Here is a 17,963-nt window from a genome sequence, read left to right as displayed (position 1 = left end):
CCATGGACTACTCCTCAGAATCGGTCTCATTCCTGGACACACGAATCTCCATCAAAGACGGACACCTCAGCACTTCACTCTACCGCAAGCCCACGGACAACCTCACGATGCTTCACTTCTCCAGCTTCCACCCTAACCACGTTAAAGAAGCCATCCCCTATGGACAAGCCCTGCGAATACACAGGATCTGCTCAGACGAGGAGGAACGCGATGGACACCTACAGACACTGAAAGATGCCCTTGTAAGAACGGGATATGACGCTCGACTCGTCGATTGACAGTTCCGACGGGCCACAGCGAAAAATCGCATAGACCTCCTCAGAAGACAAACACGGGACACAACCAACAGAGTACCCTTCGTCGTCCAGTACTTCCCCGGAGCGGAGAAACTACGCCATGTTCTTCGCAGCCTTCAACATGTCATCGATGACGACGAACACCTCGCTAAGGCCATCCCCACGCCTCCACTACTCGCTTTCAAACAGCCGCCTAACCTCAAACAGACCATCGTTCGCAGCAAATTACCCAGCTTTCAGGAGAACAGCGACCACGACACCACACAACCCTGCCACAGCAACCTCTGCAAGACATGCCAGATCATCAACACAGATACCATCATCACACGTGAGGACACCACCCACCAGGTACATGGTACATACTCATGTGACTCGGCCAACGTTGTCTACCTCATACGTTGCAGGAAAGGATGCCCCGGAGCATGGTACATCGGCGAGACCATGCAGACACTGCGACAACGGATGAACGGACACCGCGCAACAATCACCAGGCAGGAGTGTTCCCTCCCAGTCGGGGAACACTTCAGCAGTCAAGGACATTCAGCCTCCGATCTTCGGGTAAGCATTCTCCAAGGCGGCCTTCGAGACACACGACAATGCAAAATCGTCGAGCAGAAACTGATAGCCAAGTTCCGCACCCATGAGGACGGCCTCAACCGAGATTTTGGGTTCATGTCACGCTACATGTAACCCCACCTGACGCATGGTCATCCAGACTCGAGTCGACATTGGCTTGTTCTCTCTACACAGATGCGGCCGGACCTGCTGTGATTTCCAGCCAAAAAAAAATGTTTTTTGTCTGTTTTTTTGTTTTTCATACAGACCCCAGCATCTGCAATATTTGACCCCTTGTGACCCCACCTCATTGTTCTTTGATGTAATGTTTCCCTGACTGACCTGTTTGGACACCATTCACACCTTTGACTGCTGTGATTATCTCTCTGCCGAGGTGTGATAAATGGCAGTTGGAAAGGTTACCTGTAAACATCTGACATGATTCTCTGACTATATAAGCTGTGTCTTTATGCATTTCTCCACTTCACCTGAAGAAGGAGCAGCGCTCCGAAAGCTTGTGATTTCAAATAAAGCTGTTGGACTATAACCTGGTGTTGTGTGACTTCTTACATTTGTCCACCCCAGTCCAACTCCGGCATCTCCACACCATGAATTTTATAGGAAGTGATAAAATGATTGCTTTCAAAATTACGACAAAATCCATTTTCAATTGTATCCTAAGTAAGCCAACCAAAAAAGATTTTCTGAAACTATAGAATTGTCAAAGCCAGGGTGTTCATGCTTTAAAAAAATCATCTACATCCAATAGTTTTTTTGTGCATCCTGTCAGCTTGGCCTGTAGGAAAACTAGACTTCGAAGTAAAAGGTAGAAGGTCTGAATCGCAAGCCATCAGCCACTTCAGCTCACCTGCCTTTGGGTGAGTTTCTACATCTCTCAGCCATGCTTCAGTGTGAACAAGGGTGAGGTGTTCAGTTTAAAAGTGGGGACCAAATGTACATTGCCTCTTAGAAGTGTCTCCTGCCAACTGACCATGAAGTGCAATTGATAGAGCACTCTGGAGAAATATATGGCTCAGACCCGTTCACTTTTCAGGACTGCTGGGTGCTCCGTGAATACAAATGATACTTTGCATGGCGAAAAATTAAATTACAATTTGGCATCCGATATGAATAGAGAAATGTATGAAGACAGAGAAACTACCTCAGCAGGGAAGAGGGTGGGTGTCAGTGAACTGACAAACCTTCCTCCAACCACGGAATATTTTTCTGTGTTAAAGGTGCTATATAAATGGAAGTTGTTGTTAAAACCCTTATTTTGGATATTAGAAATTTCAGTTAGTGAGAAGAAAAATGGCAGTCAGTTTTTTTTCCAGAACTCATTTTGAGTAATTGGTGATGAAAAGCACCACCTAATGTCCAAAGCATGTAACTGCATTGTGTCCAGTGATAGTTAACATAACAGAATTGAATGGGAAATATGGATATAGGAATTTACAATAGGAAAAGTTGATGCAAAGGTGTGACCAGAAATGATGACAACAGCAAGTAAGATCTATGGACAGGAAGTACATGCCCTACATAAGATTTTTTAAAATATAATATATGGATTGTTGTTTTATTGAACAGTTTTCAGGCAGCGTATATTCCTGTTATCTTATCTCAGATGTTATTGTGTTTGCTGTACAGGCAATTTGGGCTGCATTATGTCAAAGTTCCTCATTAGCACAAACTCTTCTTCTGTTTCTAGTTTAATTTTTACTCAAGTCAATGTCACTATTGTCCTCATTGCTTTGCAGAACTAATTAAGTATTGTGCTTTACCGGCATCTTTCTTTATACATATCTTACTTAAACAAACAATAATACCCTTTAATGAAAGCATTTGTTCTAAACCTACCTGCAGTAGATTGACTGTTTCTAAACATACGCACAATTGTATGATTGGTTTGTAATTTGTGTGTAAGATTTAAGAGCTTTTTCAGGTGCCACTGATACATTTGCAAAGGCAAATAATGTTTTACAGAAACATCTTTAAGGCACTGGTTTGTTGGGCAGTGCTTCAGTAAAGCTGAAGTGACCTTTCTTAACTGCTGTAATTATGCCTGAAGCTTTGAAGCTTTTAAACTAGATCATGTGAACTGTGGCAAAAGGAGGACGTACAGTCAAAGAAAATGCCTCATTGGCCAACTACTAAAGTGGCAGATGGCCCGCAAGGAATATTTTAAGGTTTTGCATGTACCTAGTGAGGAATTCATGGCCACACAGAATACAACAAGCCACAAGAGATGTAGGGACTGTGTCCCTCTACAGAGGTTTATATCTCAATTTCTGTGTCATTCCTATTTTTCACCTCCTGCAGCTGTGGGCATGGATGGAGGAGCTCCAAAAGGAGCTCTTGGAAGATGTTTGTGCTGATTCGGTGGATGCAGTACAGGAACTTATCAAACAGTTCCAGCAGCAACAAACCGCAACACTTGAGGCAACCTTGAATGTCATAAAGGAAGGCGAGGACCTAATTCAGCAGCTCAGGTGAGTGGTGCAGATCGCAGGTAAAGGAAAAAAAGAAATCAAATGGGACATGTTCCTTATTCTGAGCAGTGTTTCAGGTATACCGTAATCAGTAACACAACAAACTGTCTTTACAGCAAAAAGCACTCATGCTTGATCATCCATTATAGATCTATCTGAAATGTTATTGTACAAATTTATTATTTTTGGAAGTATTTATTTTAAAACAGATTTCATATATCATTTATTTCAATGGCAATCCTTTGGTTCTGTAAATTTGTCTAAAGTAGAATTAAATATTTTTTCTTAACCGCTTTTGAAAGAAAATCAATGTGGATTAATGTACTTCACGTCCTTGTTAGTGTTTTGAGGTCAAATGTCAGATCATGCAAGAAAGCATGTTCTTTGTTTGAGTTGCATTTTTTGAGTTATCACACTGAATGAACACTGAGAGCATCTTCATCAATCCTTTTAGAGTTTGTCTGTTTCCAGGTAGTGAGTACAGTTGAAAGCTTGCAGCCACTGCTTTCTGCTGTTTGGATTGCTTTAATGCTAAACTCTTGGTTTGCCACAGGGACTCTGCAATTTCCAACAATAAAACCCCACACAATAGCTCCATCAGCCACATTGAAAGTGTTCTCCAGCAGCTCGATGAAGCCCAGGGACAGATGGAAGAGCTTTTCCATGAGCGAAAAATCAAGTTAGATATTTTCTTACAGCTTCGGATTTTTGAGCAGTACACAATTGAGGTAAGTCCTGGGTTCACATGGCAGCATCGATCTTTAGCAAACAGATGGAGTCATTCTCTAGGGAGATGTGTCTGTGTCCCGTCAGGTCTGGGGTCTACAGAGCTCAGCTGTTAACACTCTTATAAAACTGGAGATGGAGATGGCCGGGGGGATGGGGATTGTGAGTTAAAGAAGTAAGGGGGAGAAATTCATTATAGCCCAGGAGTGGGCGCTAACTTTGGAAAAGTTTGAGATTTAGCGCCAGGCATTAACGGTTAGCGGCGGCGCTAAGGGGCGACTGAATTGGGCGTGCGGCGCTGGATTCACCTCGCCCCTGCGCTACTTCACTAGCGCCCCATTAGCACCCCAGCCAGGCGCTAACGGGAGGCGCTAACCAACTGAATTTCTCTGCCCCAAGGAGTCTAAAATGGGATGACATATTCTGATTTTTTATGAGCACAGTGCCTTTCATTGCTGTGGTCACTAGAACGGTCCTGTATCTGCTTATCTTTAATTAATGTTGTCAGACTGCTGTCATAAGTTTGATAGTATGACAAAAACGTGTTGCCTTATTTAAAGAGAAGTTAGTAGAAATCTTTAGAATTTTAACTCTTCCAAGGACACCTATTAGGATCTCTGATTACAGCATGTTGCACAAACTTGCATAAGGAACAAGTCTTAAGTGGAATTTTTAAATTACATTTATTTAAACTGCATTAGGAAGGGAGACGAGAATGATAAATGAAAATGGTGAGGAATCTAATTTGCATAATAAAAGATAGATTTTAAGTGGATATGAACAACTTATAGCTCTCTCTGGTTCTCAATATAGCAGGATTTGAGGTGTGGATGAATGGTGAGGTTTGTCACTATTGCTCAATTTGCATTTTAAAGACTGCGAGACCCACATCCTGCTCCCTTGACCTCATTCCTACTGAACTGCTGATCATCCAAATTCTCTTCTGAGCCCAACATGGTAGCTGACATGGTAAATGGTTCCCTCTCCTTAGGTACAGTCCTGCTCCCTTTCAAAACAGCCGCCATCACCTCTCTCATCAGAAATACGCCCTTGGCCAATGTTCCCGTAAGCTGTGTGGCCGCGCAGTGCTCCAGGGAACCCACGCAGCCGGCTTGCCAGCGTTTCAATGTAAAAACCGCGCATGCGCACTATTTTGAATGGCCCACGCAGTGCCTTAAAGGGGCCACACAGGGCCAAAAAAAATTAGAGGTAACATTGCCATTGACACCTCTGTCCTTGCAAGCTACCACCTCATCTCCAATCTCCCTTTCCTTTCCAAAGTTCTTGAACGTGTTTTTGGCTCCCAAATCTGTGCCTATCTTTCTCTCAACCCCCTGTTCAAATCCCTCCAATCAGATTTTCTTCCTGCTACATAACCAAAGCAACCTAACCAAAGTCACAAATAACAATCTCTGTGACTGTGGCTGCAGTGTACTATCCCTCATCCTCTTCCTTAACCTCGCTGCAGCCTTTGACATGGTGAATCATACCATCGTCTCCCAACACTTGCCCTCAATTGTCCAACCCTGTGAGGCTGCCCTCGCATGGTTCCACTCTTACCGATCTGATCATAGCCAGATCATTTCCAGCAATGACTTCTTTTCCTGTCCCTACTTCATTACCTCAAAGATTTATCCTTGACCCCTTTCCTCATCTTCATCCACATGTTGGCCCTTGGCGACATCATCTGTAAACATGAGGTAGGCTTGCATAGTTAGTTCTACCTCTCCACCACTTATAGAAGCATAGAATTATACAGCACCGAAGGAGGCCATTCAACCCACCGTGCCTGTGCCAGATCTTTGAAAGAGCTATCTTAGTCTCTCAACCACTCCACTGGCTCTGTGTTGTCAGAATGCTTGTCTAACATCCACTCTTGGATGAGCTGCAATTTCCTCCACCTAAACATGGGGAAGACCGAAACCATTGTCTTTAGCTCTCGCCACAAACTCTGTATGCTTGCCACTAATTCCGTCCCCCTTTCTGGCCACTGTCACAGGCTAAACCAGACTGTTTGCAACCTCAGTGTCCTAATTGATCCGGAGCAGAGCTCAACCCTCATATTCTTTCTGTCAGAAAATCAAACTACTTCCACCTCTATAACTTCACCTGCCTCCACCCATCTGCTGATGAAACCCTCATTCATGCCTTTGTCATCTCCAGACTCGATTATTCCAATGTTCTCCTGGTCAGCCTTCCATTCTCCACCCCGCACCCCACCGCCCGCCCCCCCCCTCCAGCCCTGTAAACTTCAACTCATTCTAAACTATCCTGTTCCAAGTCTCGCTCACCCATCAAGGTTGAGGGTGGATCCAATCAAGGTCTGTAAAATGATGCCCCGTTGCGCTGTGCAGGCTCTCTGACTATGAGGCCCAATATCTCCTTGGTGCTCACCATTCTGGCGCAGGGTACTTGGCCTTGCTTTCCTCGCCCACCCCACCCCGAATGCTCAAAATTGGGGACTCCTGAATCCCATGTATCTAGAGAAAGAAAAAAATAGTTAGAAGTAGCCAGCACGAATTTCAGAAGGGATATGGGAACAGGATGGGTAAATGTGATTAAAAGTATTTGCTCGCGTGAAGTCTAAGTGCTGACACGGTCTGGTTGGACCAAATAGCCTGCTTCCCTGTTGTAACTTGTATGCATTTCTATGTATTTCTGTGGTAGCTCTATGTGCTGGTGCTGTATTGGGTACATGCTAGTACAGGTCAACTATCCCTTATCCGCACTTCCGAAATTCGAAAAGCTCTGAAAACCGAAAGTTTTTCGTGGAGCGTCTCTCGGTATTTCCAGTGTAAAAGCTTGAGCAGCTTGCACGGGAGTTTGCAGAATACTGCGTGGTCGTGTGCAACTTTGAGGAAACATTGCTGTTAACTATTTCTTTATAGTAATCTGGTTACCTAGCCAGGTTACTAGTGGTGTAGTTGTAGGGTAAACCCAACGGCTGCCTCTTGTCCATTTATAAGCATTATTATCCGTTCTGAAATCTGAAAAATTCCGAATTCCGAAACACAGCTGGTCCCAAGGGTTTCGGATAAGGGATCGTGCACCTGTATAACCAGATAGCAGCCTCACAACCTTACTCCACAAGCACTTTCTGCTATCCCTTTTAACTTTCTATTCAAAATAGGGTTTTCTTTTAAATGTTGCATTTACACTCTTTTATATATGTACATATCCATAGGCAGGGAGCTACTCAGCCATACAAAGGGGGAGGCTCTGCTCAACTCATCCAGATGGATTTGATCACTTACAGAATAAAAAGCAATTTTTCCTTTTCTTTTGTATCAGAGAAATGAGCTCTTTAACATCCATCTTTAACATAATGCATCCTCTTATCACAAACTTTGTGTCACCTGTCTATATCTGTGGTACGTTATTAGGTGACAGCAGAGTTAGACGCCTGGAATGAAGATCTTCTCCGTCAAATGAATGACTTTAATACAGAGGACCTGACTTTAGCTGAACAGCGACTGCAGCGACACACAGAACGCAAGCTGGCCATGAACAACATGACATTTGATGTCATTCAGCAGGGCCAAGATTTACATCAGTACATTATGGAAGTGCAAGCGTCAGGTACTGTAGAAGCATGGTTCCTTTCACTGCTTCTTGCGTAAGTTCTTTTTTAATTATGGGTGTCATGAAGTGGTTGGATGTGGTTCATCCCTCCAGTTCTGGAGCCGTGCCATTGCTGAGCAGGCAGATGTTTCACAGCACCACAGACAGAGACCTGGCAGTAAGTTACATTATCACTTAGCTCATGCATCTTTCTTCTAGCCAGGAGGGTGGGGAGAATCAGAGTGAGTTCTAATAAGCTTTACATGCAGTACTTAACAACATACCGCTTGTGGTCTAGTAGAAATGTGTGCTGTCTCTAGTGATTTAGTTGGAGTGTATCATGCTGCTTGCGGGCTAGTAGGATAATCAGTCTGATCTCTTGTAGTTCATTTCAGACAAATTCCACTCCTAGTGGTCTAGTAGATCCTGCCTAGTGAGGGTGGTGCATCACAATCCAAGACCTTGGTGCCCCAATAGTGGTTTTACACATTCACCTACTTGTTCACACTCGGACAATTTTGATGCTGCAGGTTGAAATCTACAGTTTAAGTCCAATTACTTTTTTCTACTAAATGCAACCCCTACGTATAGACTTGCCGCATATAACAGGCAACCTAATTTTACCTCTGCTTTTCATTATACTTGAATTATTTACCATTGTATTGCTAGATCAATGGGATCATGCAACACAGCTTGTAATACCTTTTCCTGCTTTTCATTAGTGGCTGTGTTTGTTCCAAAGATGCAGAAATGCTTTACTGTTGCACCTTAAAATGTTATGTCCCATAATAATGCTGCCGAGGATATGGTGTGGTTGTATTATCCCCAGTCCCCTCCACATACTTGCCCCAAGCCCATTTCACTGAGTAGCTTCTCCCCTATCAAGCTCATTTACTCCTGCATCTTCCTCACTCAACTCACCAGACAACTACCTCTGCTCAGCCCAATGCTGTTTGACACCGTCAGTGGCTCCCTCTATTTAGGCGTAGTTTCACAACCCCCATTCCCGCTGCCCCCCCCCCCCGCCCCCAACCACCCCAATCATTCAAGACTTCTGTCATCGCCCCTCTAATCTGAAAGGCAACCCAGGATCCCTCTTATCTCTCCAACTACCACCCTAACTCCAACCTACCCTTCCTCTCCAAAGTTCTCGAACATGATGGCATCACCCAGCTCCATATTCCTCTCTCCCATGTTCCAGTTTCTGCCCTGCCCACTGCACGGAGACTGCCATCATCAGTTACGTTCTTTGTTTGTGTTTGTGGTGCATTAAACAACTTCCTTGACCTCTGTATAGCATTTCACACAGGTGACCATTCCATCATTCACCACCGCCTGCCCTTGTGGTCTACCTCCGTGGTATTGCCCTAGCTTGTTTCCATTCCTAGCTATCCCAATGCATCGGCAGTAATGGCTTTTGTTCCAGTCCCTTTATGATCACATTCGGTGTGCCCCAAGGATCCACGCGGGTACGTGTAACACATCAGCTCCTCCACATATATGGGGAAAGACTCCTCTGTACACAACAGCCTAGATTCTCCAGTACAAGTGCAGTTTTGTCACAAATGACTAGAAATGAGTGCAGATCTCACATGAATTGTAGCATGCTGTTTGCACATGATTTTTGGCAGTCATAATCACTCATAGCTCCTGGTACAGAGAGGTAGCCTAATGGTGCGATCAAAAAATTGCGATTCAGGAGAAATGTAAACTGTGTGGACAATTACAAAGTGACAAAATAGGAGGCCAACATTTTTTACAGCCTTTGGTAAAATCTGTTGGCACCCTTTCCCAAGGCTGAAGCTGATAAGAAGTGACAATCACAAATGAAGTGAAAGGCAACCGAATGCAGTCACAAAACTGAGATTGCAGGCAGGTGAATAGCCCAACACCCGACACCTGTTTGATAATTTCTGAAATGGATGTGTTGTTTAATGGGGTGGTGGCAAGACGAGTGATCCTGTTTACCACTTAATGACACCATCCATGAAGGTCAGCATTACTGCATGCCTGGAAGGCAGTGGAAGCAGATTTGAGCCTGCAGTGTGTCATAGAATCCTAGAAATGTACGGCACAGAAGGAGGCCATTCGGCCCATCGGGTCACTAGCTGTGCCAGCCCTTTGTTGCATGTAAGCTGCAGGTGTCCTTGCAGAAGATGGCACAGCTCCTCATCTGGCTTTCTACTGACCTGGAGCCTGTGGAAGCACCTCTCCACATTGTTCCCAGGTAGGTGTGCCAGGGCCTGCAGATATGATCGGTGTTATCTTGGTGGGTGCAGCCAGTGACAAGGTGCTGGCTCTTGATCGCCCTGGGAGGCTGTTTATGCAGTATAGCATGACATACAATACTGTGATTGGGGTGCTTCCAAAGAATCATCCAGCATTGAGATTAGTTGGGCCTTCACATATCATATTTGCCATTGAGTCTGCTGTCAAAGTTTGTGTATGGAACTGGAGTATCCACATGCACGAATCCTTTGAGAAAGGGATTTTCGCTTAACAGAGTTAGAATATAACAGTTAACTATTATCCCTGCGACAACTACAGAACCCTAAGTGTCAGCTTTCATTTCAGAGACATCTTGTCATTTGCGACTAATAATGGTCATAAAGATGTATGTTTACATTAAATAGTAATTGTCAGTGAAAGGCTAACTGGCTCTAAACTTAGCTGCTAGTACATTTGGATATCATTACAGGTAGTTAGTTTGTTGTGTTTACAGTCATGTTTTCTCTTTCTTACTGAAATTAGCTGTTTTATTTAAGAAAGTGGAAAGTTTAATTTGTGTAATTCTCTGTTCTGAAGGATTATTTTCTGTTGACCGCATGAGGATAGTAAATGCTCCTTTAAATGATAGGTCTTGGAGGAGGGGGGTTCAGTTCTAATAATTGCTTCTTTTTAATTTAACAATAATGAGTATAATTCAGGCGCTGAGAGGTGTTAGAAGTATTGTAAATAAGCAATGAAATGTGTTTCTTTTAATCAGGAATTGAACTAACGTGTGATAAAGATATGGATTTAGGAACACAAGTGCAGGAGCTGCTGGAGTTCCTTCATGAGAAACAGCAAGAGCTCGAGTTGAATGCTGATCAGACTCAGAAGCGTCTGGAACAATGTTTACAGCTCCGTCACCTGCAAGCAGAGGTTAAACAGGTAAGGGAAGAATAATTTCTTAAAGTGGAATATATTATTAGAGTGCTTTCTCTTTTTCGTATTAAGCTCGAGGGCATGCTGGGACACCACACAGTCCTTTTATTTGTAATTGAAGCCCCGACCTAACCATGCACCCTTCCTCAACCAAGATGGCAGGCAAGCATCCAGGTCCCTGGTCTCTGCCGGTTTCCTGTTGAAGCAGCTGCTGAGAGGCCGAGACACTGGCCTGGGATGAATCAGTCATCAATTTATTCAAAATAAGAAAAAAGAAAAACTGCAAATGCTGGAAATATGCAACTTGTCAGCCAGCATTTGGAAAGAGAAAAGTTGGGTTATTGCATTTAGGGTGTGTATCCCTTCAATACTGATGAAGCGTCACACACCCAAAATGTCAGTTTCCTTTCCCTTTATAAGTGGTGACTGACCAGCTGTATATTTCCAGCATTTTCTGTTTTGATATAGATTTATACATCCTGCTAGTAAGCAGGCATCTATCTTCTGTTTGGTAACACCAACATCGATATCCTAGTCCTGATTGGGAATGCACATCCCCATGCCCTTCTGTTCCACAGTACTGCGTCTGTGCCAGTACACTGCCTCCAGATTGGTCGCTTACTTTCAGTTGCATGCTGTATAATAACAATTAATGTCTCTCCTAGCACATCTTCCATTTCCCACTTTCCAGCCACTAACAGAAATGGTGGAAATAAAATATCGATAATACAGTAGATGGCTGTGTAGTAAATCTCGCAGAAATATCCATAATACAGTAGATGGCTGTGTAGTAAATCTCGCAGCTGGCAATAAATTTGCTGGAGCAGCCTTCACATTTGACCATCATTCACTGTGAATCTTAATTTGAAGGAACGTTGGAACATTTTGTTGTTGATAAGTCTGGTTCTTGAGTTGTAAAAGTAGTGCCTCAAACTGGAATTGATGGCTTCTATATTTGTTGTCACTCATCGATTCATGGAGCTTTTTTTATTCAAAAGGGCACTATTTTCAAGATAGTGTTCGACACACCATTGTTCTGCTTGAGCAAGAAGAGTAATGCATAATTTCCATCGCAGTGAAGTCATAAGCAAATGGTACAAAAGGGCTAATATCCCTCTCCCTCTCACCCCCAATTAGCCAGACTGACACAGCTACTATCAAAGGAACCGAATGCCCAAATCTCCTGGCACAGACTATTAACAAGGCCTAGTCACTATTCTGGTGCAGGACCACTCCCTGGCAGGGCCTTGCAACGGGAACTGAGTGTGGAAGCAGGGGAATCCTGGCTGCTATCATTGGGGAGGATCCTGATATAAATCCCACCACAAGCAGGACTCCTGGGAACATCCTATCCTGCCTCCTTGTAATATTAACACTGGGTTTGTGTCTAATTATAGGCAAAGACCGAGTTCTGCCCATCCAGGAAGTCCTAGGACAGCACAGTGGGGCATAACGGATCTCTGTCCCCTTTCTTCTGCTCATTGCCTGAGAACTGAGGTTTAAAAATATATTTTTCAGAAATGGACAGCTAGGCAGGGCAATGAATGATTGTGGTTGCATAGCACCAGGTGTAGTGCACTGAACAGGGTGCTCACTGAGGATCATTATTGTGCTGAAGAAGTTTAAGGTGTTACCCTTGAAACTTGTACCATATTTATTACCATTGCATATTTTGGCACCAAAGGCTTAAAGGAAGAAAGAAAAAGATCTTGCATTTATATAGCACAGTATCGCATCTTGAGGATGTCTCAAATTGGTTCACAACCAGTGAGACACTTTTTGAAGTATTGTTATGTAGGAAAATGCAGCTGCCAATTCGCGCACAGCTACGTCCCACAAACAGCAAATGAGATGAATGATCAGTTAAACTGTTTGTGGTGTTGGTTGAGGGAAGGACGTTGTCCAGGACAGCTGGAGATTGCCTTCTTTGAACAGTGCAATGGGATCTTTTAAATCTATTTGAACAGACAGGGCCTCGCTTTAACAATTAATTGTAAAGACAACACATGTGGCAATGCAGCATTCCCTGGGTACTGCATTGAAATGTCAGCCTAGATTATGTACCTGAACCCTCTGACTTGGAGGCTAAATCAAGGAATAATAGCTTGGATCCTACATAACTTATGTTTGATTCAGTCGCACTACTGACTCATACAAGTCCATACAGTGCTTATGTGCAGGAGGCTATTTCTTGTGCACAAGTGCAAGAAAAATGTAAAGCAAAATATAATGTTTGGATGAAGGATGAATTTGTGTGTTCTCCACTAAATCTGCCACAGATTTTCAGTGATAACTACTAGCTGAGTGGGCCTGGTCTTTTTGTAAAATTAGAGCTTACTCCAATTGTGAATGAGAGTAAACATAATTTTCTTTTACCTACCCCAGTAAGCAAAACTACAAGGGGGAAAAATTCAGTTGGTTAGCGCCTCCCATTAGCGCCTTAAGGGGGCGCTAATGGGGCGCAAAGCAACTAGCGCCCGGGCGAGGCGATGTTTGCGCCGTTCACAAAATTGACTAGACATTTTGCGGCAGCTCTAAACACTACCGCCACGATCTCCTGATCGTGACGTCAGTCGAGTGTGCAATGCCCCGGTAACACCCCGGACCAGATATTGAGTGGTGCCCCCTGTCTTACCACCTGCCGCTAGCAACAACAGGTTGAGGGGAGCGTTTTGCATTCGGGAAGGGACTGGGGGAGCGCTATTTAAAGGCGACCGCTTCCTGCCTTTTTTTGTCGGCAACATATTTTCACCACGCATTCTGAGTGAGAGAGAGAGGGACTGCAGGAGATATTCAAAGCTGTGTGAAGGAGCTTTGGGTACTGAGCAGCACTTTGCAGGTTCTTTTTGATTTGATCTTCCTTGCATCGATTTATAAGAGATTGTGGGGGCTGCACTCTGAGTTCTTTCCCTGGGCCTCTCCATTGTTCTTTCCAGCAGATTTGATGTACAGGTCTCTCCAGGCCTAGATTCAAGGCTGCAATGAGCAGGGTGTGGATGGAGAGCAAGATTGACCCTCCCCTTTAAGAACTGGCCGGCGCCAGTGTGTCTGTGTTCCATTGCTGACTGACATCACATGAGCTTCGCCAGCGCTCTGAGGTAGCGCCTCGTTCCTCGGCCTTTGCGCCTTCAGACAGGTGTGAATGCCTGATTTAGCGCTCCAATCACCTCCAGGGGCGATAAAAGCCAAGTTTGCAGTCGGAGGCGATAATTAGTGCCAGGCGCTAAACTTTGCGCCCGGCCGATAATCGCGCCCCAAACGGGGCGATACTGAATTTCTCCCTCCCAAGTCTTTTTTTAATGTCTTGTTTAGCAAACTTCATTAACCAGTCCATAACAAGCTTTTTTTCCCCTTTTTTTCTTACTTCCTTATAGCCGTTTTTGAGTGTGCACAAAAATGAGAGTAAGGTTAATCATGGAAGAAAATTCCATAACTGATTTTCCTGCGAAGCGCCTTGGGACGTTTAACTACGTTAAAGACGCTATATAAATACAAGTTTAGTTGCATTTACTTTTTCATTAGCATTAACAACCGAAGTAAAATATAGCCACAGATGTTTCAGTTAGACTGTTAGCTTGAAGTTGTGAATGACACTGACTGTAAGTTAATAGTGACTTACTCAATACAGGTTAGGGGGAGGAGACTTTATCAGTCTGTACTGAAATAATCAATGACTTATTTTTTGAATTTGAGAGAAGTAATTGGCCAGTATCTGTTAAGTAAATTAAATATGGAAGATTCTTAATGCTGTGTGACCTTTTGGTGGAGGCAGCGGAGTACGGTTGAATGGAAAGTAATTCTGAAAGGCCTGAGGTTACTTAACTATTGCTAAATGCTCTAAGAAGACTCACTCATCTATGGTCTCCCTTGTCGAATCAAGTTTCTCAGGATTACTGCCTTCTGTCATTTATATCTTTAAGGGTCGACTGCTGATAGATGTTGTCTTAAATAATGGGCTTATGGAAACACCAGCATTTTGTTTGAGTCCACCCAAATTTCTAACTGATAATCATGTCCGTGCACATTATAACATAGCAGTCACAAAAAAAGTAATTGATTATTTTTTTTGTTAATTGTACAGAAGTAGCTAACGGAATGTTTCCGTTTTCCCCCGACATTTGTAAAATCAAAAGTAGGGCCACCTTCACAAATGTGTGGATTATGTCGTTAATCCTCTGACAATCTGGACAAATGCTGAACTATCAATGTTGTTTTTCTTTAGACACAGATCTTGAGCTAACATTGAATGAGTTGACTCACTCAGTATTTATAAAGTAACAGTGCTGGGAATCTGTATATTATTTCTGAACAAATAGTAATCCTGACAATCCTACAACATTGCCCTTTTTGTTTTCTTCTCAACAAAAGAATGGTTGAAGCATCTGTCTCTGATCCCCTTAGGGATTATTATTGATCATGGTGCATGCACTGTGCAGCCTGGATTGTAAAAGACTTGGATTTCACATCTTCGTGCTCCCAGGAGCTGTTTATCTTCAACCAATTGAAAGGGAAACCAGGGAACAGGCTGTGGCAAGAATGCTTTAAGATGACCCTATATTGATCTTCTGTTTGATTTCGTTCTCCTGCAGGTACTAGGCTGGATACGAAATGGGGAATCCATGCTCAATGCTAGCCTTGTTAATGCTAGCTCCCTATCAGAAGCAGAACAGCTTCAGCGAGAACATGAGCAATTTCAGCTGGCCATAGAGGTAATACCTACTTTTGAATTGGGCTTTAAATTGAAGCTGAGTTGTGAAGGTTTTGTGTTTTGTACTGTCAATGGATTTGTTTCCTATGTTCTATAGAAAGCAGCAAACAGCACCAGATGTATTTCTGACATATCATGCATTTTTCTGCTTGCCTCATATTGTAACACAATAAAGTCTCAGATTGCCTTAAAATGTTCGATTGAGAGCAAAACCCAGTTAAGTTGTCGATGACATATGATATGAATGATCAAAAAAACCTCTTAAAACCAACAAAGCAGCATGTAATGTGACTTAATGGCAGGTCAGTTCCTCAGAGCTGCTCCTGCTCCACTGCTGTAACTTTGCTGGAAGGATGGTGAAAACCCTATTTCTGTGTCTAAAGAGGGTTTTGTGCTGCACCTGCAGCCAAGCAATGGTGCCGCAGTGGGAGTAGCTCTGAGGAAATGGCCTGCCTAAGTAGCAAAGAAGATTCAAAATAAGTTGAGTTTTTTTAACTCACATAAACTGATATCCCAACCTATAAAGAAATGTTCTAATGCATCAAACAGAGTGTGATCAAAATCAGCCGGAAGGCACTAACCCACTTCTCCACTGCAGCTGATGGAAGTATTACAGTATGGTACATATCGAATCTAGTAGATTAAGTATTTTAACCCTTTTATCACCAGTATCATTTTGGTGAATCTGCACTGCACCCCCCTCCAAGGCCAATATATCCTTCCTGAGGTGTGGTGCCCAGAACTGAACACAGTACTCCAGGTGGGGTCTAACCAGAGATCTGTGCAGCTGTAACATAACTTCCACCCCTTTGTATTCCAGCCCCCTTGAGATGACATTCCATTAGCCTTTGAAATTATTTTTTGTATCGGTTCAGTAACTTTTAGTGATTTTTGTACTTGGACCCCTAAATCTCTCTGTTCCTTCACAGTTCCGAGCTTCTCACCATTTAGAAAATACCCTGATCTATCTGCCTTAGGTCCAAAGTGTATTACCTCACACTTCCCCAATTTGAACTCCATCTGCCACAGTTTTGCCCACTCACCTCATCTAGCAATGTCCCTTTGCAACTTTCTGCTCCCATCTGCATTATTTGCTGTGCCACCTAACTTTATGTCATCAACAAACTTGGATATATGGCTGTCTATTTCCTCATCTAAGTCATTGATAAATATAGTGAAAAGCTGAAGGACCAGTACAGATCCCTGGGGAACACCACTAGTCACATCCTGGCAATTGGAGTACACACCCAGATCCCTTCTCTCTGTCTCCTACCTCCTAACCAATTCCCACCCCATGTAAATAGGTTGCCTCCAATTTTTTTTTTTTAATTCATTGATGGGATGTGGGCGCCGCTGGCTAGGCCTGCATTTAGTGCCCATCCCTAATTGCCCTTGAGAAGATGGTGGTGAGCCGCCTTCTTGAACCGCTGCAGTCCATATGGTGTAGGTACACCCACAATGCTGTTAGGAAGGGAGTTCCAGGATTTTGGCCCAGCGACAGTGAAGGAACGGCGATACAGGTCCAAGTCAGGATGGTGTGTTGCTTGGAGGGGAACTTGTAGGTGGTGATGTTCCCATGCGTCTGCTGCCCTTGTCCTTCTAAGTGGTAGAGGTCGCAGGTTTGGAAGGTGCTGTTGAAGGAGCTTTGGCAAGCTGCTGCAGTGTATCTTGTAGATGGTACACACTGCAGCCACAGTGCGCTGGTGGCGGAGGGAGTGAATGTTGAAGGTGGATGGAGTGCCAATCAAGCGGGCTGCTTTATCCTGAATGGTGTCGAGCTTCTTGAGTGTTGTTGGAGCTGCACTCATCCAGGCAAGTGGAGAGTATTCCATCACACTCCTGACTTGTGCCTTGTAGATGGTGGAAAGGCTTTGGGGAGTCAGGAGGTGAGACACTCGCCGCAGAATTCCCAGCCTCTGGCCTGCTCTTGTAGCCACAGTATTTATATGGCTGGTCCAGTTCAGTTTCTGATCAATGGTAACCCCCAGGATGTTGATAGTGGGGGATTCAGCAATGGTAATGCCATTGAATGTCAAGGGGAGATGGTTAGAGTTTCGCTTGTTGGAGATGGTCATTGCCTGGCACTTGTGTGGTGCAAATGTTACTTGCCACTTGTCAGCCCAAGTCTGAATGTTGTCCAGGTCTTGCTGCATATGGACACGGACTGCGTCAGTATCTGACGAGTCTCAAATGGTGCTGAACAGTGTGCAATCATCAGCGAACATCCCCACTTCTGACCTTATGATGGAGGGAAGGTCATTGATGAAACAGCTGAAGATGGTTGGGCCTAGGATACTGCCCTGAGGAACTCCTGCAGTGATGTCATGTGATTGAGATGAATGACCTCCAACAACCACAGCCAACTTCCTTTGTGCTAGGTATGATTCCAACCAATGGAGAGTTTTCCCCTTGATTCCCATTGACTTCAGTTTTGCTAGGGCTCCTTGATGCCACACTCGATCAAATGCTGCCTTGATGTCA

At 43.9% G+C, this 17,963-nt stretch overlaps 1 protein-coding gene across 7 annotated transcripts in view; it reads left to right on the top strand.

Moving 5' to 3' along the window:
• kalrna (kalirin RhoGEF kinase a) overlaps positions 1 to 17,963 on the top strand; it is a 1,017,450-nt gene that overhangs the window by 557,355 nt on the left and 442,132 nt on the right. For all 7 annotated transcript variants that reach the window (XM_085986273.1, XM_085986275.1, XM_085986274.1 and 4 more), the window contains exons 12-16: positions 3,171 to 3,340; positions 3,894 to 4,068; positions 7,450 to 7,645; positions 10,614 to 10,780; positions 15,364 to 15,483. In XM_085986273.1, coding sequence (XP_085842399.1) covers positions 3,171 to 3,340; positions 3,894 to 4,068; positions 7,450 to 7,645; positions 10,614 to 10,780; positions 15,364 to 15,483 — 828 coding nt within the window. The remainder of the gene's footprint in view (positions 1 to 3,170; positions 3,341 to 3,893; positions 4,069 to 7,449; positions 7,646 to 10,613; positions 10,781 to 15,363; positions 15,484 to 17,963) is intronic.

Source organism: Somniosus microcephalus, chromosome 4 (assembly GCF_052327205.1).
Source record: "Somniosus microcephalus isolate GS21.2 chromosome 4, FLI_Smic_1.0, whole genome shotgun sequence".
Classification (NCBI taxonomy): Eukaryota; Metazoa; Chordata; class Chondrichthyes; order Squaliformes; family Somniosidae; genus Somniosus; species Somniosus microcephalus.
Note: the sequence above shows the minus strand (reverse complement) of the source record. Positions and strands in the feature narration are given on the sequence as shown.